Source organism: Euleptes europaea, chromosome 5 (genome assembly GCF_029931775.1).
Source record: "Euleptes europaea isolate rEulEur1 chromosome 5, rEulEur1.hap1, whole genome shotgun sequence".
In the NCBI taxonomy this organism is placed as follows: domain Eukaryota; kingdom Metazoa; phylum Chordata; class Lepidosauria; order Squamata; family Sphaerodactylidae; genus Euleptes; species Euleptes europaea.
The window spans coordinates 64,764,716-64,788,194 of NC_079316.1; the positions used below are offsets into that span (position 1 = coordinate 64,764,716).

Consider the following 23,479-nt stretch of genomic DNA (forward strand, 5'->3'; position numbering starts at 1 on the left):
TCCGTAGCATTTCTGTGGACCGCTGGATTTCCATAGGGGAGTGTGGTTCCCCTACCTCTGCCGTGCAAAATGCTTGCTGAAATGCTACTAGGAGAAAGGAGCAGCATTTCAGGTGCATTTGGGGCTGCAGTTGAAGGGGGGGGAGTGAAAAAGTAACACTCCGTGGACAGATACCCTTCCATTCACGGACACCCTCTGGTGGGTCCAAGGTAGGGATTGGTTTAATTTGAACAAAGGTGCAAATGTGGAGTCTGTTTTGGGTGCCAAGGCTGAGACTGGAGATGTGTGGAAATAAGAGAAGAGTGCCTCCAAACATGTACAGAGTGTTCTTAGTTCACAGTTGATATGTAAGATTTAGGAGGTAGAACTCGCAGGGCAGAGTGCAAGGTTTTGAAGAAAGCTTGATTTCCAGTACCCCTTCTTTAACCATCAGCGAGGACAGTGGGAGGAAAGGGGGGGGGGAAAGCTAGTGAGCTACAAGTGAGGAATGGTATGAGTTAGTTCATACACCAATGCCTCATCTTCTATTATGAGACACATTTTAGTCTGTGGCAAAGATCCATGCAGGACCAGTTCTGATGAAAGGGAGCGCCACTCCCCTACTGTTCCTCCATCTTATTCTGATGAAGTTTACAGTCAAGACTTACTTGGAAGGTGGTATCAAGGCAAACACATTTTTATGGATCTCTGCCATGCAGGAAAACCAAAATATGCTGGGAAAACAACCATGTTTACCTGCATTTGGGAATTTGTGGCCAACAGTGTACCAACTGCGTATCCTTTGTTTAGGAGATAACGTCCTACATCTTGAGTAGGAAAGGGTTATTAAACCAGTACACATTTGTCCTATTTGTAGATGTAACAGGAGGGACAATCTGTAGTCATTGGCATAGTAAATGCTTTGCACACCTATCACCTTCTTGGGGGAGGTCAGGGTTGCATCTTCTTTGAGGTGTGGTCTTCATCTTTCTGTTGACTCTCTTTCCTTCTTTTCTTATGTGAGTTGTCTTTGCTGTGCAGCTTGACTTCCAGCAGTGGAGTTAGCATTGTTGGGGGGGGGGGTATTTGTTTCTGGGGTTCTTTAGGTAAGGGGCTCTGAGAAGAAATGTGTTAGTAATCTGACACTCCTGTAGTTGTCTCTCAGTTATCATGAAGAGTTGCTAAAAAGAGTGAGCGATAACAAATTAGAGCAAGAATTTATTGGGAGTACGGGGTGTACTCAGCCATGATCAAGAGCAACTGACTCCATCCTTGCATGCTGCAAATTTAAGTTGTAATATTTAGGATATTGAATATTGGATCAGGAATGAATGAGGATTCAGTTTTGAGCAAGTGGAAAAGATTTGTATGAGTTTGATATCTGCTGACCACAGTTCATACTGGAGACTTTTTTTAATTCAGTGCTGAGCGCTCAGTATTCTTTGCCTAAGGGAATATGTGCAGAGAGATTAACATAGAAGTGAAATGGCAAACAATACAAGCAAGAGGTATCTGGCATTTACACCAGTCCAGGCAACATTTATCTCTGTATTTCTATTCTTCCTCTATTTTAGTACGCTTATTTTAGTAGCAGACTCCTGTCCCTTCTAGTGTCATTTTTGTTGAGATAATTTGGAAGGGTAATATCGAGGAGTATCACTGAAAGCTTAACCATTTGATTTTCATTGCCGATCACAGAAAAATACTACTTTAGCCAGAGATTATGAGTAAGTCTCAAATGTAGAAGCAGCGCCTGACATCTTATGCCTGAGCATGGAGTAAACACAGGTACCTTTAGTGGCTGTAGATCAGGAATTGTGCTTTCCCTTAAAAAGAATGCCATGAAAACAGCACGAGATTATGCTTCTTTATTTTGAATTTGCATTAAATATCCTTTTTGTTTGCAGTATAAGCCATTACTCAAGGGAAGATAAACAATGGCTTGGCGTGAATTCAGTGTCCTCAGCTGGCTCAGAGAGAGTCGTCAATCTCGGAAACTAATCTTGTTGATTGTCTTCATTGCGTTGCTCTTGGACAACATGTTGCTTACTGTAGTTGGTATGTAGAATATTTTAAATTTTACATCCTATTTAACATACATGAAAGCACACAGATTATACTGAATGTAATTGCTCTAGTCTTTAAAGCCATATTCCCAGAATACATGCATTTTCCCCCTTCTACACAACTATTATGCTATTTTGCTTTTATTTCTATTTGCAAAAATTACAGCCTTTTTTTTTTTTTTTTTTTTTGGCAAAAAGTTATTTATAAGCCCAAAATAATACCGGTCCATTGTTATCTCTACCACATTTTATTTCCTTTGTAGTCTTACAAACCAAAATGACAGGGAAGATAAAACTTAAGATGTATGTTTCCTCTTGATAGTTTTCTTTGGTTTTATGAGTTTGCAAAGCCACAGTATTCAGTCAACATTTAATTAACTTGTAGAACTTCTCTCTCTCTCTCTCTTTTTGATCCATTGTCAGTGAGCAAAATAAATTCTGCTAACACATTTGAACTCAATGGGGGACACTATTGACTTCAGAGCAGTATGATCAGTATCAAAATATAAACATTTAGGGTTACCCACAGTGATGTCACCTTAAATCAACATGTCCCTGTATTTGCTTGAGTACTCATACAAGCAAAGTTGAAACAAGTGTTATTAACTTTGGATAACAAGTATCCTGCTTTAACTGTGCTGTGGCAAGCTAACTGCTTTACGTAGTTGCTCATGTAGCCATTGCTACTTCTTGAGAATGCAAAAGTAAGGACATGTTCACAATATAGTAAACGTAAACATGAAGAAACATGAGAAAAGTGAAACTGTTACCATGTAGTAGTTGCTGAACTTGATATTCTCAGGTGTATTACAGACAAACTATTAACTTCTTACATATGTATATAAGTATTTAAACAGTGGTTGAAATAATTTTATTTAAAAGCTAAGCAAGGTGCTTAATAAACTATTGTATGCAATTGTCAGTTTTCAATTAAATTAAGATTTCATTTTAAACAAACATGTTAAAGTCTTACAGACCTGGTCTCTTAAAACTGAATCCACGATCCAGTATCAAACGCTATCTGGAAAAGAAAGCACCAGAGCAGAAAATATGAGGCTGGGCATTGTAAACAGGGTACAATGAGTCTGTTGTTTTATTTATTATTGTGAAAATTATAAATATTTATACAATATTGTCATTTTTATGGCCACTGTTTATATATAACTTAGTTGGTGTTTTAAGTGATTTGTTGTCCACTTTACAGCTCTTTTGGGAGAAAGGCAAACTAGAAATAGTAAATAAACAAGAAAAGAGCATGGAGGTTTACTTTCCATCTCACAAAAGAATGGGGTGCTGTCTAATTTGTAGCAAGCACCTCTTGTTTCTAGAATATCCTGAGTGTTAACTTTGAAGACATTGGCTCAATTCCGAACCTTCGTTTGGAAAGTTTGTCTGGTTTGTTGTGACTTTAGATGGGCAATAATACCTTGACATGCAAACCAGAATCTAAAAGCGTGGTTTGAAGTGGGTTTGCAAGGCTTTGTTTATTTCAAGTTCTGGTTAGCTGCGAATTGACAGTCTGTGATCTTTTTTGCAAACAGAAATCCTTAATTACTCCCCAGTCTTCTAGTGGTACAAAAGGCATGTGGGCTGTGTCACCAGAGGTCATGAATTATTTCCTTTGGTAGTACAAAACCTTCAATTTAGCTGCATACTTATATTGTTATGGCAATTTAAGTAGTATGCATACTTGCCCAGAAAATACATGAAAGAAACAATTAGAAATGTTTTTCTTGGTGATTTAAATCCATCTGTCATACTCTAAAATATATTTCTTCAGTGTTTCAAAATGCTGCTAATGAAACATTGATTCTCATTGAAGCATACAGTTTGTAAAGTGAAATTGACATCCATTAACTTGTGAATGTTTCAATGCTAGGTTTCATATACACCCTTGCACACTTAAGTGACAATTCAGGATGCATTTTCCTATCATGTCACTTTTATAATGAATGTTATTGAAAAAGTTTGCTGTAACAAATAACACAGTCTGCCACATAGGGATATCTAGAATATATCATTTTTCAAAGTAAAACTTTAGGTTAATATGGAATAGGAGTGTTTTTTAAACAAGAGGTTCTGAATTATTGTTTTGAAAGTTAACAACCACTATTTCTTGGTTAATGTATCACCATACCATTTGTTTGTAATATACATGGTATGTCTATCAATATATAGGTTTTCTGAATAAATAGAACTTTAACCTTGGTAAACAGATGTATCTTGCAAAAGATCTGATATACAGGAATGGCTATTCATTTTGAAAAACATGTTGCCTCAACTGTTTTTTTACTATTTTTGACATTTTTGTTTTTTCCTTTGGGTAATAATATGCTTAGGATGCATTTAACATTTTAACCATGCAACTGACAACAGAATTACACCGTTTCTAAGCCAATTGATTTCAATGAATTTAGAAGACTGTAACTGTTTAGGATTGCACTGCAAATCACATACTCTGTTGACTCTTCAAATTATGAATAGCTTGAGCATCAGTCTTTACTCACAGGATGATTAACTTGAAATGAAATAAACTGTTAAGCTTGGCTTAATAAATTTAATATAACAGAATTTTATTAGCACATCTTCCTTTTCATTTATAACTTTTTTTGCATTTATACCTGATAAAATAATTATAACAATGTAGTACAAGTCTATAAACATGTATTTTTCCTTTAAAATATTATCATTTTATAGTCTATGAGAATGAGCATAAATCAAACAACTTGGAAAAATGGACTTTAGTCAGTTGAGGAATGCTGTTGTTAATGAAAGCTGACTACAAACTGTGGTGTTTTAACTACCAAAGCATGGCTTCTGCTTCTCATTTTCCAGCTCCTTCGTGGGTATTCGAAGTACTATCTATTTAACATGCAGGCTCCTGGCATCAGCCTACTTAATCTCTGACTATCTTATGAGTGTTTGTGAGAGTATGTGGCAGGATATGGCTTTCTTCTCTGTAGTTCTAACCCCATCCCACATTCAGTGCTTAATGTTTACAAAAGCTGATGCTGGGACTCATGTCTGTTTGCGACTAGGCACTTTCTCTAATCCCAGATGTGGGGACGTGTCTCTGTTTACTCAATGGCAAGGGACACTTAAGTCTGTTTTTAATGTGTTCCAAGCCCCTTTGCATGGAAAGATGGTGACTGAAGTCTGGAAAACCCTGGCAGAGATTAAACCCTATTTACATGGCATGTGAAATGTAAACAGCCCAGTTTATGAAATAGCTGTGAATTAGCTATTGTTCCACACAAAGTTACCAGAAAGCCTGCATAATCTCTACTCATGTGTTTTGTCTAATACAGTAAAACATGACCTTGTATTTATGTTGAAAACAGAAAATGCCATGTGTATGTCCCCTCTACATGATAGTTACATGTTTATTTGGTTGATTTCCCCCCCCCCCACAGTGCCAATTATTCCCAGTTACTTGTATAGCATGGAACACCAGAAAAATGCAACAGAAGTCCAAACCATTAAGCCAGAGACAGCTTCATTTAACTTGGACAGTTTTCAAAGTATCTTCTCCTATTATGACAACTCTACAATGGTTACTGGAAATCATTCTGAAGGGACAAGGCCGGGAGATTTTTATCATGCTCAGACCCAGCAAATGGCAGTAAATATGACTAAGACATCCTCTGACTGCCCCAAGGAAGACAAAAACCTGCTGAATGAAAATGTTCAAGTCGGCTTGTTGTTTGCCTCCAAAGCAACGGTGCAGCTCATCACTAACCCTTTCATAGGGCCAATGACAAATAGGTATGCTTTTTCTGTTACACAGAAAGGTAGTATTTAATTCTGATGTGTCATTTAATATATCTGCATTTCAAACTGGGAATCTGTCTTCTTCCCTTAATTATTCCCATTGCCTTTATGTTCCTGTGCACTTTAACGGCAGCTTTCACATATGTATTTGAGTAGTACATGTATCATATCGTACACTATTTTTTAAATAACAGGGGCTTCTAAGAAGTAGCTTTCCTTTCCTTTTTATGAGTTCATTTGATTCCTTCTCTGCATGAACTGCATTTATTCGTGCAAAGTGTGCCCACCTTTTGGGAACTGACAATATAAATAGTAGACGTTGTGAACCAGAAATAAAATATATAGAAATGACACACTAGTGAAATGTATCAATATCAATTAATGTGAAAACAAAATATAGGAACATAGGACTGCAGAGTCTCTGAATGACATCAAACATTAGAAACTTCTTCCTTTCTGTCTTATACTCTTGTCTGAGTCTTGCTATAAGTTAGAAACTAATTTAATGGATAATTGAGTAATTGAATGCTGGTTGGATATGTTAATAAGAGGCCTGCACAGTGGTGATCATTTGATCTTTTTGGTCAAGAAATACTCCCAGATAGAACTGGCAATGTTGACTTTGGGGCAGAGCATGGGATTTGCATCATGAGGTGACCAAAACAGGAGCAGAAGTGTATGTGGGCAATGTGCAGGTGGGTATCTGATCTGACTGACAAGTGAAAATGTAGTTGACTTCATTTGGAAAAACTCCATCAAAACAGATCATGCAGGACAATCCAATGATGTTGCTACATGAGCTGTCATTGCAATTCTGTTTTTATATATATGAGGTTGCCAACTGGCCTGGAGAAGAATGCCCTGTCTTTTAATAAAGGCTTAATGTGTGGAAATGGGCAGCTGAAGCTGTTAATGGCACGGAAGTAAATACCATCACCTAGTAAATAACATCTCATTAAGCCTCTATTAAAGGGATAAGACATTTTTCTCCAGGCAAGTTGGAAACCCTAAATCAACAAAGCCAAGAGCATAAGAATATTAGTGAAAACAAGAGCTAGCTTAACAACACTCACAGCAACTCGGCTACAATCTGCAAATCAAAACTAAATTTGATGATAAACAGTTGCCTTTCCACATTGCAAGTGTGGGGACATTCACCCATCTGCTATGGGGAATTTGCACTGGAACTCTGTCTGTAGTTTATTGCTTATTCTGGTAATACATAGTGAGGTTGATTTGGTTAAGATTGTGCAAGGAAATATTTGGTTAGCTTCACTAGCAATGAGTAGAGTGGAATGCACGTTATTCACCAAGGATGGCGGTTGAGCTCCCCATTTCCTTTCTTAGTGCAGGGAGCTCATCAGCATTTGAATGTATCAAGCAGGGATTTTGATCAAGCAAGGAGTATACTTGCTCTTTCTACTTGGGAGAGTAGAGAGTGGGGTATAAATACAGTTAATAAATATGTGTTTTACCTTCCCTGAGCTTTCTGAATTCTAAAAAGTTTCCTTTTAGGAAGGAACAAGCAGGAGACCTGGAAAAACTTGTGTGTGTATGCATGTGGGGTATTATTTCTTTTGTCTCTCTTAGCCCACTGTTTCCTCTTCCCCTCCCACATTTAACCTCAGTTTCCCATTGCACATTGTTGTTCCTACAAACAGCTCTGCAAGCGCCTAAAAGGTCATTATGAGGGTGCCCTTGCACTTCTGAAATACAGAAAGGAATCTAATGAAGGGATCCTTGACTCTCAAAAGCTTATACCCTGAATAGTTTGTTGGTCTCTTAAGATGCTACTGGACTCCAATGTAACTGTTCGGAATAGCTGTCCACTTTCAAACATGGCAGTACATTGGATAAAAATTCTGGAGGAAAGGGTTGTTTTTAGCAGTTTTGATTTGGTATCTGGATATAATAAAATTCAGGTGGTCCCAGAAGACAAGGAACAAAGTGCCTTCATTACATCCTATGGACTTCTTCAGTACTACAGAATGCCTTTTGGGATTTTGAATGCCTCCAGTACCTTTCAAAGGTTGAAGACCTTACTAGGGTGTTGAAACTGACGACATTTTTACCTACCTAGATTACTTCAGCTGTTTTTGTAAAACATGGCAGGAAATATTGGTTGGGCCTGGAAAGTATTCTGAAACTATTACAAAGAGTCTGGATTTAAACTGGCCAGGAATGTGTCAGTTTGCAATAAATCTCATCATATTACTGGAAATATTGTTAATAAGAGTGGTCTGGAGACAAAAACTAAATTTGGGGGGGGGGGAATGGAAGATGCCATGCTGCCAGCTGTGGAGGAGTTGCAAAGATTCCTCAGGTTCTGTGGTTTCTACAGAAGATTTATAAAAGATTTCTCATGGAGGGCTACATCGCTGTTCCAGCTAACAAAGAACAACTTTATGTGGGGCCAGAGCACCAGGCAGCTTTTGAGTCACTGAAGGAGGGTCTGCTGAATTATTCAATCCTTAAAGTCCCAGAATTCCTGCCCATTTATTGTAACCCATTGCACTTAAGAAGAAAGAACTTTCAATGACTACCTCTGTCAACTTTTAGTCAGTTCGCTCCGCCCCAGTTTATTTTAGCTAGGAATTTTATCTATTAATTTAATATTGTCTTATGTTTGCTATGTTTATTACGTTTTATGTTTCCTATCCTTCTTTTGTGTTTCCCTCCCTCCCTCTTTCCTTGGTCCAAGACTGCGGTCATAAACCTAATAAATTATTATTATTGTAACCCATGATGCCTCAAAGATTGCTGTAGGATTTCTTCTAGAACAAATGAACTGGGAAGATGCATATCAGTAGCTTTTGGTGGCTGGAAATTGAATGAGAGAGAAACTAAGTATTCAGCAGCAGAACTGGAATGTTTAGCTATACTGGAGGTTCTCAAAGATTATCATCCCTATTTACCAGGCAGGGAACTCACCATAGTACTTTGGACCATAGTACTTTGCAGTGCCTGCTTACAAATCACAATCCAGATGGTCATCTATTGAGTGGATTCACAAACTGACTATACATTCACAATTCATCACAAACTTGGAAGTAGAATGTGGTTGCAGATGCCATCAGCAGCATAGGAGCAGTGAAAATAATTCAAGCCTAGTCCCAAGAGGTCATGGTCCAAGAACAATGCAAGGATGCTGAATATGAGTGTTGTGTATCAACAGATACATAAACAGAAACCTAAAATGGGGAGATTTGGCACAATTCAGGGCAAAATTAACACTGCTTCTCTTTCAAACCTACTTGTTCATGAGAGTCACAAGATTGTTATACCACCATCCTTACAAAGAAGAGTACTAGAATGTTTACATGATAACGAACATCAGGTCACTGGGGATATGGAAAACATTTCACCAGGTTTCTGAAAGTTTGTTTATTGGTATGGCAAAAGATGTGGAAGAATAGGTGCAGTCTTGTCTCATCTGCCAACCAAAGAAAGCAAGATGAGAGAGAACCCCAATGGGGGACATGCTAGAACTTAAAAAACCATGGGAATTCATTCAAATTGATCTGAAAGGCCACTACTAGAAGCACCAGCTGGGAAATAGTATTTGCTTGTAGTGTATGATACATTTTTGAAGTATATGGTGGCAGAACAACTAGGACTGTTGATTCGGTAAAAACCGAACTGAAAAAATACCAAATGAATGCCATTTCGGTAAATTTATGGTTCGGATTTACCAAATCAGCAAAATCCGGGAGGTTGGCAAAGCCGAATTTGCCATTCCTTAAAATTTGGCTTTATCGGGAATGTCTTTCCGCGGCTCCTGCGGGGACATTTTTGCAGGTAGAAGTCCCACATTTTCAGGGTAGCTAGAAGGGACTCTTCTTGCAAGACCCCCCAAGTTTGGAGAAGATTGGGTTAAGGGGTTCAAAGTTATGGGGTCTGGAAGTGGTCGTCCCCATCCTCCTCCATTAAAACCAATACAAACGGTTTTGAATGCATTTCTATGGAGAAAGTATGAAAGTATGAGAAACATTGAATCAGTATGAGGCCAGAACTGACACAGTAATGCTGTGAGGGAAACCCCAATACTGACCTGTCTGACTCAGCATAAGGCAGCTTCATGTGTTCAATGTTAGACAGTGAGATGCTTATCAGGCTTGGAGGGAAAGCCACTGAGATATCCTAGTAAACTGGTCTGAATTTGCTAAATGAAGAAATAAATAATATTTATTTTAAATATTTTTTTATTCAAAGGTATAAATAGTAGGATTAAATATTGTATTTGTTTTGTTTTCCAGAATAGGCTATCAGATTCCCATGTTTGCTGGCTTTTGCATAATGTTTGTCTCAACAATTAGTAAGTGCTGTTTTTCTCCTTTCTTTATGCCAAATACTGTAAAAGAAGAGATGATTAGAAAGGAAATATACTTTTCTGTAATGTTGCAGGGTCTACAGTTATAAAGTAATTAGATATCCCTTTGCTGCGTGGATACTTCAAACCTTCATCAGGTTAATGGGACTATTAGCTAGAAAAAACAGAAATTGATTTAGAAATGCTTCTTACCCTATTGGACGTAACAGTCCCATATAACTTTAGTGTAGAAGTAGATACTTTGTGGCTTGGGTCCTGAAAGCAGCTAGTGGAAGACACTGACAGTCCGTATCTTCCCTGCCATCCCCCCCCCCCCCCAGCCATTTCCAATTCCAGGAAAATATATTCCTGGGGCACAGGGATTTGCATGAGGTAATGGGCTGCTGCAGTGGGGAGGGGGACAAAAACAAGATTGCTCTTTTTGTGTCTTGCATGAGCAGAGCTCTGCTTACAGAAGGGAGAGAAAGGGGCAACTTTGGCCTCTCGCCTTCTAATTGTAGATGCCTGGCCTGCACAGTTATTAGCAAGTCCCTGCACCCTGGGAATAAACTTTCTTGGGGTGGAAAGGGTAATGGGAGGGAGGGGAAAGTGGTAGAAATCCTGTGATCCTTGCACCCATGGATTGTGGAATCCAATCCTACATCTTTGGGCATGCTTGCAACTTGAAATAGTTTCTCTTTTTGTCTAGTTCAAAAAGTTGGACATGCAGTAGAGTAGGATAGGTGGGGGAAATCCTGCCGCTTCCTCCTTTCCTTCCTTCTCTAAGTAACTATATATAAAGTGGTGGTGAGGGGATACAAGTGGAATTCCTCCCTGTCATTCAACAGTATGTCTCCTTGGGTTGTGACTTTCTCCTGGTATGTTGAGTAAGTGTCCCCTTTAGGGGGCTTCAAACGAGCTTGGTTCTTCCTTTCTATTTTCAACACAGAATTTCCACTATAGAATTTGAATTTTGTCTTGATTGGCACACTTCTTGAGATATCTTTCATGGTAAATGTGTTGTAATATACCTGTACAAACGCAGCCTCAATAAAGATGTCACCTAATACTTGCTTTTCTGTATAATTGCCTTAGCAGGTGGTTGATAAAGACAAAACAGTTTTGAAGGGGTGGGTGGCATTTTTTCCTGTGTTTGGAAAATTAATATTTTGTCTGCACTATACACAGGAATTATCATTCTCCAAAGATGTAGATTGTCATACAAAAATCTCTATATTATGCATGTTGACTGAGTTAAACCTTGTCTTAAACATTTCACTCATTCCTAAAGAGAAAACATTTCATTAGGTTATTTTCAGCACTTCCTAAAATTGTCGATTTTTCCATTGGAAGGAACTGAAAAACAGTCTTCAGGAAATAAAAATTATGTGTCCCCCCTCTCGAATGTTTGCAATAATTCCAGGCCTTCACACCTCAGACAGCCCTGAAAGTGACATAACTTTGACAGAGTAACCTTGTTTAAATTCAGTTAATTCTGATATTAGTCAAAGCGCCTTTGATGTTTAAATCTGGTTAGATTTTATCTGAGGTTTTTTTAAAAAAATCCCTGTCTTTTCCACAGTGTTTGCCTTTTCAGAAAGCTACAAGTTACTGTTTATAGCAAGATCACTTCAAGGAGTAGGTTCCTCTTGTTCTTCAGTAGCTGGTAAGTACTGACAAGTGCATTTTTATATAGATTAATAATTATCAGAACTGTCACGTTCAGCAACAATCATATTCTTAACTGTGTTTTCATTATCATTTTTTACTTATGGGGAAACCATTCACTTACAATCAGTATGACGTGATCAGCATCATCTTTATTGTAACTAGCTGTAATGTCAGATAACTAGCTGTATATTTCATAATTTTACGATCTCTGTAAAATAACCCCCATCCCGCTGAAACCCTTTTTGAAAACTATTGCAGCAATTTATTTTTGCTTTTAAAAATTATTTGATCAATTGTATAGGTCCAGTAGAATTGCTATGCAGTGGGAGGTATACAGAATTTTATCATCCATCCAGATACAAGGGAACCCTTTTATATTCATTGTGAGTTCTGAGTTCAAGACACTTGTAAATCTCAGCATATTGGGAGTGTGCAGACATGAAACACATTCATCTGTGTCTAACTGTTGATGTTTCTGTAATTTCCTGCTTCTTTGGTCTTTGTCACTTCTGCACTGAAAAGATGATATTATCAGCCTTTCGTTTTACACATTTTCATCCAGGGATGGGTATGCTGGCCAGTGTATATACTGATGATGAAGAAAGAGGCAATGCAATGGGAATTGCCTTAGGAGGAATGGCTATGGGAGTATTAGGTCAGTATGGTGAAATTCACTGGGACAAAATGGGTACTGATTTAGAAAATGTTCTGCATGCCTTGTTCATACAAAGATAAGTTTTATATATGTTAAATGTTGTCAATATCTGGTTTAAAAATCATAATACGTAATGGGCCCTAAGGCGCTCAGGAGAAAGATGGGCATAGAAATATTTTAATACATGTTTTAAATAAATACAAATTATGATTCTATACATTTGGGACAGGGTATGTGGAATGACATGATGTAGCTTTTCATTCTTTTACATTTATGACATTTAAGTGAGTTCTTTGATTCAGATTTGTTGGTTTTTCTGGTCTCAGATCACTTCAAGGATTACGGTTGCTGGCGTGCCGGGGGCAGAGCTACCTGTAGGCAGCTTCCTGTCCCCATTCGGCCTGGAACACCGGCATTGAGAGCGGCATTGCCGCATCTGCTTTTTAGTAGGCGCAGCATCGCTGTTCTCTATGGGGCAAAAAGCCCCATTTTTACAAAAAAAAGTGCCTTTAAAAGTCTTTTTTTTTTACCTATCGGCTGCCATGAAATGGCTTTGGAGGCACTGTGGCAACGCCTCAGCCATGCCTTTTCCAGCCGCTGAAAGGTGAGGAATGGGCAATTAATAAGAGGTGATTGTTTACCTGCCAGGCAGACATAGTTCCATCATATGTGTGTTTACTCAGATGTAAGTCCCATTGAGATCAGTGACTGTCCAGTAAGTGTGTATAGAGATGTAGCACTAGAAGGTTTGAACTGATAAACAATAACTAACTATTAAAAAGGTTCTTGACTTTAGTTGGACACCAAACTGACTCTGAATGATGATTTTTCACTTATAGTGGGCCCACCTTTTGGAAGTGTGATGTATGAATTTGTTGGGAAAGCATCACCTTTCCTGGTGTTAGCAGCATTAGCTCTTTTTGATGGAGGTAAGAAGACTAACTATTTATGATATAACAAATAATTTTGAATTCTGAAATTAAAAACTGCATTAAAAAAAATAAAGCATCCTATTTTTGATTTCTTCTCTTGGCAGCCATACAGTTGTTAATTCTACAACCATCCAGTATACAACCAGAAGTAAGAACTTTAACAAAACGTTTCCAAAAACTGCTTATATCTTCCTTTTCCTAACCCTGTGCCTCCTTTGTCTGTTGGTAGAGCCAGAAAGGAGCATCATTACTGACACTCTTGAGAGATCCCTACATCATTATAGCTGCAGGTAATAGCAATTATTATACAGCTTCATTTTGCTTAATTGTGGCCATTTTTGTTCTGTGACAGATATTATCTCAATGCTTTCATAGTAGGATGCTAAAGGGAAGCTGTACAGCATAATTCATGAACTCTTTGCCTGACTGGGGTTGTCAGAATTAATGTTTTCCTGAGATATTTATGAGAAGTTCCTGAGTGAGAAGTTCAGTAATGATGCATGATTTCCTGAAAGACAGTGGTCTTCCTCTTCTCCTCTGCAATGTGCAGTGGTGAGAGGATTCTTAATTGCAGTCTGTGCATATTAACTGCAGTGGTGATCTCCTCAAATCCCACTGTTATTCCATGCCCTCTCAGTTCCCTACCCACATCCCTTCAGGCTTCATTATCGCCTACCCTTTCTTCAGATTCCCCTTTCTTGCTCTGTTGCCTGCACTGCAATCTCCTTATGCCTGGGCTCTCTATTTACCAGCTTCTCTGTGTCTTGGAACTTATTCCTAGTTCTCAGCCTGGGAAACTGCAAAGTTTTATTCCCAGCTAAACTATGTCCCTTTCCCTCACAAGTGCTGGACTGTACACTGCTTTGTTCCCCGAGCAGCTGCATGTTCCAGGCAATCCACCAACTCAGTTAATCAGTGTGAAAGGTTTCACTGCTACAAACACAATACAAAATAGATTATCTTTTCAAAGAATAGTACTTACATGGATAGTAATAAAGAAGAAGAAGAAGAAGAGTTGGTTTTTATATGCCGACTTTCTCTACCACTTAAGGAAAAATCAAACCGGCTTACAATCACCTTCCCTTTGGAAGTATAAATGGCTTTTGGCATTTGCCAGATCCCCCAGAGAAGATGTTAAGTGAGTAATGCCAAATGCTGATTCACGGATGCAGTCATCATGTTGGCCAATACATGATTGTTTGAGACTGGAGGAACATTGAAATGAACAATTCTAAGAGTGGAAACTGTCATACTCTGAAAAGAAGGCTCCAGTCTAAAGAACGATAGTCATTTTAAAGTACAATTGGAATTAATGATAGAGTCTTTTGACATTTTAAATACTAACACATTTATTGTGTCATAAACTTTTGTGAATCAGTGTACAAGAAATGTAAGGTATTTTGAAGGTAAAATAAAAGATTCTGTAGATACATCTTTAGGGCTGATTGAAGTGGAAAGAAAAACTGGCGATATTGGCCACCCATCAGACTGTTTTCTGTAGTCATTCTACATTATTGTATGTGCATGGTCCAGATTTTCACCAGATTAAGTCACATCTTTGTCTGTAGGGACTGTAACAGAGAGAAGCAGGTTATGTTTGTTTGTAAGGACTGTAACAGAGAGAAGCAGGTTATGTTTGTTTGCCTTGTAGCTGGTAAACATTTATTTGTATTTGGAATAAAAAATGCATATGATGAGTAAAGTCAAGACGTAATTTACTACTTCGATCTTGAATTGCATCTAAAGAACATTGGATCAGTAGCAGCAGTTGGTTTACATGGTGGGATGCAGGAACAATTCCATGTCCCATCACTAAGCGTTGCTAGAAGAGGAGGGAGATGTGGTTCCCTTACTGAAGGGTGTCAGGAGGCAGAGACAGGTGCTGGGGCTGCAGCAACAGGCAGACACACAGCGACTGAATGGATAGTGGTCATCTCATTGTGGGTTCTGCTATCCATTCATTGGCTCTGTGTCCCTGTAGAGTACTGCAGCTGCAGCCATTGGGCCTATGGCCCCACCTCTCAGTGCCTTCCAGTAAGGGCATCACATCTCCCTTGCCCCTTTCCTGCCTCCTCCCTCCCAGTGCAGCCCTCTATGGTCCCCAAAATGCTGCCTTTGGGGGACAGGGGGACCTTGGGAACAGCATGAGGGACAAATTGGTGAGTTGGTGGTGGGCGGGGCCATTGGCCAAAACTGCAACTGTTCCCGCCCCCCTGCCCATTAGCAGGAAGTTTCTACTAGATTCAATCTACTGTTGTCATGAGTTTATAGAGAATATGTTAAAATATTATTCCTTTTGCTGTCACTCATTATACAATCACGTATCCATTCAGTTTCATGACAGTTGAAACTTTTAAATATTTTTTCTCACTTACCTTGACTAATTTTTTAATTCATAAATGTGTAAAAATCTGGGAACTATTGGTATCCTGCTTTACATGGCATGATATAACTTATTTAAATTGACAGTGGTTCTGTGCTTTTAGTGGCATGCTGAAATGGTACAAGTGTACTTGTTCCTATCACTTGTATCTCCATGCTGGGAACAGTTTCACCTAAAGCATTCCTTCTTATAATGCTTAAAAAGATATAAATCCTATTGAAGTTTGCCATTGGAAAAAGGATTTCACCAGTTCTGATTTATATCACTCCCCAAACAATGTGTTTGTACAGTGTCTTTGATATTTTTAAAATTGTAGATTTCATCGGCATCAGTTAGGCTTTTAATTTGTTACTGATTTTTATAGTACTAGACTATCATACATGTCCTGGAAATCCCTTTCCTTGTTTCTTGCTTTTGCAACTTCTTGTGCTTTAAAACCAAATAATGAAGCCATGGGGGAAGGAAGAATGGTATAGCTTGATCTCGTCAGATCTTGGAAGCTAAGCAGGGTTGATACCTGGAAGGGAGTCCGCTAAGGAAGATTCTGCAGAAGAAGGCAATGGCAAACCACCTCTGCTTCTCACTTGCCTTGAAAGCCCCTTGCTGGTGATGCCATAAATCAGCCTCGACTTGATGGCACTTTACACACACAAAATGAAGCAATGTAATTGAGTGACTCGTGGTTGGTGTCAGGCACTTGGTGGCATCAAACAGTGTTTTGTGCTGATATACGTGCTTATGTTCTTTTTTGTTATTAATCAAATTAAATGTAAACTTGCAGGTTGTATCCCCGTATCTGTGGCTAATTTTTAAAAAGCATTTCTTTTGCAGATTTTTTTGTATGCTTCAAATTATATTTTTTCCCCTTGCAAAATGTTGTCAGGTTCAGATATAGAGTTGCTTTGGACAGGGCAACATTATCTAGTTCATTGTTCTCATAGATGTATGAGTACTTTATGTATAGGTCATAGTGGAAAGTTTTCATTGGACATTACATTTGATCCTTCTTGTTTTGCCCCTAGTATTTGCCCCCAGGAGCACAGTGCTAGTAAGGCCACAATATTGTTGTAGATATTCTAGATTCAGAGTCTAATATGTCTTGGCGTATTTGGACAAAGAATGACAGCAATGCTCATTTTGTGCTGAACTGTATTGTGATGAGAAGATTTTTCCAGGGCAAATTATATTTGATTTTTAAAGATAAAATGATCCTTGAGCTATAAATAGCCTCAACCTGGTTCTGTTGTGCAGTATGGATATAAAAACACTTTAAAAGTACATTCAGCATTAAGTGCGTTATAAGACTAATTATAGCAGCAGTTACAGATTCGGGGCTTCTTCAAATAGAACAAAATTCCTACAAAGAATTGTTTCCCACTAGGAACCTGCATATGTGCAGTGTGCAGGCCATCACACAAGATTACAATGGTGTATCCACAAATAAATGTGCTTTTGTTTTATGTGACCATATTTATTTATTTATGTAGAAACTTTCAGCCCAATCAAGGCCACACCACCAAGGCAGCTAACAGCTAAAAACAGGGTGCTTTCACACATGTTGCATAATGCACTTTCAGTCCACTTTCAATGCATTTTAATGATCATTTGCAAGGGAATTTTGCTGTATCACAAAGTAAAATCCATCCACAAAGTGCACTGAAAGTGGATTGAAAGTGCATTATTTTGCATGTATGAAAGTGCCCAGAGATGCCAAAAAACATATTATAAAACAAATTAAAAACCAGAACTAAAATACACACACACACACATATGTGAACAGAGAGATATCAAATGAAAACCTAGACATCAATTTAAAATATAGGGCAGGGAGGGGGGATTATTGAGGAAATGGGGAGGGGTCTGGAGACTAAGTTCTATGAGGAAAAGTTGCAGGAGCTGCGTATGTTTAGCCTGGAGAGGAGACAACAGAGAGGTGACGTGATAACTATATTCAGGTATTTCTAGGGCTGTCATATAGAGGATGGTGCAGATTTGTTTCCTGTTGCCCCAGAAGGTCAGACCTGAACTAATGGGTTGAAATTAAATCAAAGGAGTTTTCAGCTAAACATTAGGAAGAACTTCCTGACAGAGCAGTTCCTCAGTGGAGCAGGCTTCCTCAGGAGGTGGTAAGCTCTCCTTTGGAGGGTTTTAAGCAGAGGCTAAATGGCCATTTGACAGCAAGGCTGACTTTGTGAACTTAGGCAGATCATGAGAGGGAGGACAGGAAGGGTTGACTCAGTGCTCAGCTCTTGTGGCCCTTTCTTACATGCCCAGGACAATGCTTATCGCCACTGAGGTCAGCAAGGAGTTTTCCTCCAGGCTAGATTGGCCAGGGATCCTGGACGGTTTTTGCCTTCCTCTGGGCAAAGAGCAGAAGTCACTGGGGGAGTGGTGGGGGGAGGTAGTTCTCAAATTGGGTAGGGGTCTGACTAACTGACGTTGAGGTCCCTTCCAGCTCTATGTTTCTGTGAATGGCAGACAAAACAAAAAAGGCTTCACCTGCTGGTGGAAGACAGTGATAGAAGGGAAGAGACTAACATTTCTGGGAGGGGAGTTCCACAGTCTTGGTACCATGACCATAAAGTCCTTCTCTTGGGTAGCCACTTGCCTAATCTCAGAATGTAGGGGTACCTAAAGCAGGGCCTTGGAAGATGACTGTAGTGGTTGGATAGGTTAATATGAGAGTGGGTGGTCCTTAAGGTATGCTGGTTCCAGATGGTATAAAGCTTTAAAGGGCAATACCGGCATTTTGGATTGGGCCCAGAAGCAGTCACACAGTGTCACAGCTGTAAAGCTGTCCACACAATTTTTGAGCATCACGCATACTGGCAGCAAGCCAAATGAATGGGGTTGCTAACTTCCTTGTCTCAGCAAGATACCCGTGTCTTTTCAAAGCTGCACTATCAAACCCTAGGACAACAAGTACAGCTGCCCGTATCACTGCATGCCCATATTAGGGACAACTGTCCTGATTATATAATTGTTAGAAAGCATGCAGTGGTGCAGGGGTACTCCTAGAACAAAAGCGGTTGGTAACTCCATGGCAGGGGAGCTGAAAGCATGCCAATCACTGTGGCCATTGGTTATATTGTAGGCTTGGCTGATGATTGTCACTGTGATATGGAGTCCATTGTGGCTTCTCTCCTTATTGGATGACATCCTACAAACAGCCAAAAAAGACATTAATGAGTAATGTTCTGCAATAGCAGCTTAAAAATGTGGACATGATACTCTCTCAGATTCCTCAGGGCCTTTCCCTTCTACTGTGGAGGTTCCCACATGGTGGGATGAAGCTGTTGGTTGACAGAATGTAACCACTGAGCCAATACTTAGGGCCAAACTATATTTTTACCTGTGACAAGAGTTAGGTTGGGGGAACCGATGTCTTTTTTACTTGGGTTTTTTGCCTCATTTTGTTATGAGTGGTCAATTAGCTTTCAGGGTCCAGGTTTTAAATTTCCTTCCAGTACTCATCCTTAAGTGTCCAAAAAGTGTTGTAACAAACTGTACCAATGCACACCCAAGTAAAGATTGTTTGAAATACTAGAATTCAAAACTGTGATGTAGATGCAGCTCATCGTTAGAGCTAGAGTTTGCTAATCAGTTTCCATGCAGTCCACCAGATCTGCCACTGATGTTAAAAGCTGTCTATTGTTCACATTAGAATTTCGTGTACTTTTTGAATGTCACCACGCTCAATGAATCTATCTTGTTTCCACTTTGAATTGTGCTAAGTTTTTGGACAACTGGAATATAGGGATTAAATTACTTTTCTTCTCCCCCTGTCTTTTAAAAATAATCAATGATATATATTTGACAAGCAAGTCTTTGAAGCACATATTATTTCTGTCAATGCTGTCCTTTCCATCTGTTGATTAGAAGTTAAGTGAAATAATTCCAGCAATCTATTTTCCATCTCTCTTCAAGGATCAATATGTTTTTCAAATATGGCTATTGCTATGCTGGAACCAGCATTACCCATCTGGATGATGGAGACAATGTGCTCAAGAAAATGGCAGCTTGGTAAGGTGTAACAAATTGTTTTCGTTTGATTCCTGTATTTTTGATCCTGAGAATGTTTTAACGGTCACGTTAAACTTTTAGTGATAGATTGTAATGGTTTTGTTTCTAGAACTTGCTTCTGGCAAGTTGCAGATAAAATACGTTGGCTCTAGCCTGATTTTTCATTCTGTTTTGCCCAATTCTCCTACTTTCTACAGCCCCTGTCCCACAAGGCTTTTATACATTCAAGGCTCCTGATCCTCAGCATAGCCTTTTTGGGTGGACAAAGTGGCCTCTGCATTTCCTTCCCACCAGCAGAAAACTGATCAGATTTAATCCAATGTGAGCACACATTTGTTCAAACTGCTGGTATGCCTTCATACTCTTTTTGCTATTCATAGTCAAGGGCAGCATGTGAACAGCTTCATATTGTGCCTACATAATGACCGGGCTCAGCAGGAGGCTGTAGAGCAAGAGATGGAGGAGAATCCTTTTTATTTTCGTCGTCTCTTCCTTTTTCCACTTCTTGCTCAAAGAATGAAAACACAAAATGGATAAATTCTAGATATATGGGAGAAAGGACATTTCTGTTTGCAGTAGCCATTTTTTTTGCTCTATAAGGCTTATTAACCAGGGTGGTCCTAACTCCAGTGACTTCTATGTGTATGCAAAGGGATTCCATGTGAATTAAAGTTGCTCCTATTTCTTCTGTACTGCGGAATGTCCATATACGTAGTTCTTGCCGGATGATGGGGAATGGCTGTTCAAAGAATTCAGTTATTGTGTATAGCATAGTTTAAGAAGCAGTAGAAAATTCTTTCTCCATTCCTCACAACAGGACTAAAATAAGTGAAACTAGAAATTGATTTAAAACACCCCAAACACTGCATTTAGTTTCAAACAATTGGGAATTAAGACTGAATTTGCAGATAATATGTATAATTAATCCACTGTTCATTTTAGTTTTTGAGCATGAAACAGTGTCATCCTTAGAAGAGTCACACCCTTCTAAGCCCATTGAAGTTACTGGATTTATAAGGTTGTAATTTTCGAGGAGAGTTGTACAGATACTGTGGACTGCCAACAAGACAAATAAGTAGGTTCAAGATCAAATCAAGCTGAACTCTCCCTAGAAGCTAAAATGACTAAACTGAGGCTATCATACTTGGGTCACATTATGAGAAGACAAAGGTTACTGGAAAAGACAATAGTGCTAGGAAAAGTTGAAGGCAGCAGGAGAAGAGGAAGCCCCAGCATGAGATGGATTGACTCTGTAAAGGAAGCCATGGCCCTCAGTTTGCAAGACCTGAGCAAAGCTGTTAATTATAGGACTTTTTGGAGGACATTGATTCATAGCGTTGCAATAAGTCGGAAATGACTTCATGGGACTTAACACATGAGTTATTCTATAAATATGTTAAATAAATTCTGAGATTCTACAAATATAATAATTTCACAATGAAATCAATAAATCATAACTCTAGCATTTTGGTCCCTTTTCCTGGCCTTTTCATGCTTCCTGAGCCCTTTCAGCCTGGGAATGCCCCCTGACACAGGTGCAGAGTTGGGCCAACAAAAACCATGATGTAGCTCATTGTTGCCAATTGTACGCAAAAATCTAGTGCCCCCCCACTGCCATGTCCATGAGGCCCGTAGCAGCTCAGGATGCCGACTATGGGTGTGATCAATCATCTCCCTCCCCTGCAGCGGCCAAGCCCCTACTCAGCATCTGGTCACGGCCCCTCCAGCACTACAGAAACTCTGGCCAGGACATCCCACAACTCACGAGGTAGGGCACATGGCACAGGACTGTGTCTGACAGCTCGCTGCCATGCGGAGTTAGAGTGAGCAGCGAGGCACTTTGGTGGTGGGGAAAGCACAGAAAGGGCACAGTACTACTGGATGAGCGGTTTATTCCAACACCCAAAAGGGAGAGCAAAATCCATACTCTGTGGCTGACTTTTCCCATTCTAGAATCCTAACAGGTACCCATGTCCGGAGGCAGGACCCAAAGGGGCAGCCACACCCTGACAGATAAACAGGGGCCTCTTTCCCAAACCTCCTTCCCTGTTCCCCTTGCTGTGGCCATTGCCAACTCTGTCAGCTGCCCAGTCACTTGTGACAGGACCAGTCCTCTTAAGGGGATGAGGGGTGTGCCACAGACATGGAGCCAGCTTCCCTGGCCACGCCCCTTCCTGCCTCTGGGCAGTGGTGAGTGCTAGCCTCGGCCTCTGTGCCTGCTGGCCCCTGATTGGTTCTGCTGGCCATGTCTGTCATGGCCCTGCCGCCGCAGCGCTACACCTGGTTGGAACATTATGGAACAGTCACTGGGGATGCTGATGTGATAGCGGGCACGAAAACCCATCTATGGCCTCTTTTTCCTACCTGCCGCTGCCTAACCAAACCCTTTAGGGAGCAGACTAGCGGTGCCACAGTTACTCTGCAGCCAGCTACTGTGGCACGGGCAGCCCTCAGGATTGCTCTGCTAGTCATTAATTTTTAATAAGGAGTAGTCACCAGACATACTTTTAGCAATAGTCTCCTGAGAACAGATGACTGATTTAATTTTCTGGAGTTCTGTGACTCCCTTATGCACTTTTTGCTAAGTGATCCTTCAAGTAGAGGTAAGAAAAAGTATAATTGCATTGCCCTGGTTCTGTAGTTCAGAGCAAACATATTTTAATCAAAATTTATTTTAAATATATTTTTACTTTTGTTTTTATTAAAATGTATTTTGTACTTATTACCTTTGTCCCCCACATTTTGTTGAAGTAGTTCAGGACAATATATTCGAGGGTTTTCCTATCTCATTTTCATAACAACCCTGTGAGGTAATTACTGGCCCATCATTACCTAATGAATATCTTGATTAGTTGTGATTTGAAAATGGGACTATCAACTATTTCATGTTGGCTTTCAGGAAAGTGACAGTAGAATTAGAACTCAACCTCTAGCTCATGGACCAATGGTTTAATCCTAACGGTAACCACTCCAGATGTTTCAAGTGATATGAATGTTGTGGAATATTATCCAATTGGGAAAATGGGTGACCATGCACTTATTCTGATGTAATCATGTCATAAGCAGCATGGATAGAATCAACCATATATAGCTTGGCTGAAATCCCACCATTCTCCAACATTTTTTTTTGATGGTTGTAAAAGGGAGAGAGGTCAATATTAAATTGAAGGATGACATTAATTATGAATCACTGTGGATGGTTAACTAAATTTTTGAAAGATGTAAAAATACTACCTCCCACATTTTGAAATTATCAGTATTTTTTCTCATTAAATTATTGTCTAGTTTCCATTTTAATTCTTCTATTTTGTACAGCAATTATTATTATATTTCATTTGTAATATTGTTCTCTTTGTTTCATTTTGTCTTCTACACACCCTCACATTCTTGTATCTGATGGTAAATATTCTCTTTCAAGCATAACAGAGGTTTAAATTTGATGGATAATCTTGTTAGATCCCACAAAACAAACCGGATATTAGATTTTCTGGTTCAGACTGCAAACGTCCATTAGATATGTTCTAATCAAAAATGCTGTGTCTGAAATTATTAGTTTTTCTAATGCTTCACTGAAAATCTTATTGATATAATCTCCCATTCATATTTTTCAGGCGTTGCTTTCATTCCAGCTAGTGTCTCTTATCTGATTGGAACTAATATTTTTGGAGTCCTTGCACACAAAATGGGACG

General features: G+C 39.3%; 1 protein-coding gene across 1 annotated transcript in view; it reads left to right on the top strand.

Annotated features, from left to right (window-relative positions):
* Positions 1–1,892: 1,892 nt before the first annotated feature.
* SLC18A2 (solute carrier family 18 member A2) overlaps positions 1,893–23,479 on the top strand; it is a 29,572-nt gene continuing 7,985 nt past the window's right edge. Inside the window, exons 1-10 of the mRNA XM_056849657.1 lie at positions 1,893–2,037; positions 5,459–5,810; positions 10,073–10,131; positions 11,708–11,791; positions 12,359–12,451; positions 13,291–13,380; positions 13,488–13,531; positions 13,613–13,673; positions 19,694–19,789; positions 23,401–23,479. Coding sequence (XP_056705635.1) covers positions 1,917–2,037; positions 5,459–5,810; positions 10,073–10,131; positions 11,708–11,791; positions 12,359–12,451; positions 13,291–13,380; positions 13,488–13,531; positions 13,613–13,673; positions 19,694–19,789; positions 23,401–23,479 — 1,079 coding nt within the window. The 5' untranslated portion in view covers positions 1,893–1,916. The remainder of the gene's footprint in view (positions 2,038–5,458; positions 5,811–10,072; positions 10,132–11,707; positions 11,792–12,358; positions 12,452–13,290; positions 13,381–13,487; positions 13,532–13,612; positions 13,674–19,693; positions 19,790–23,400) is intronic.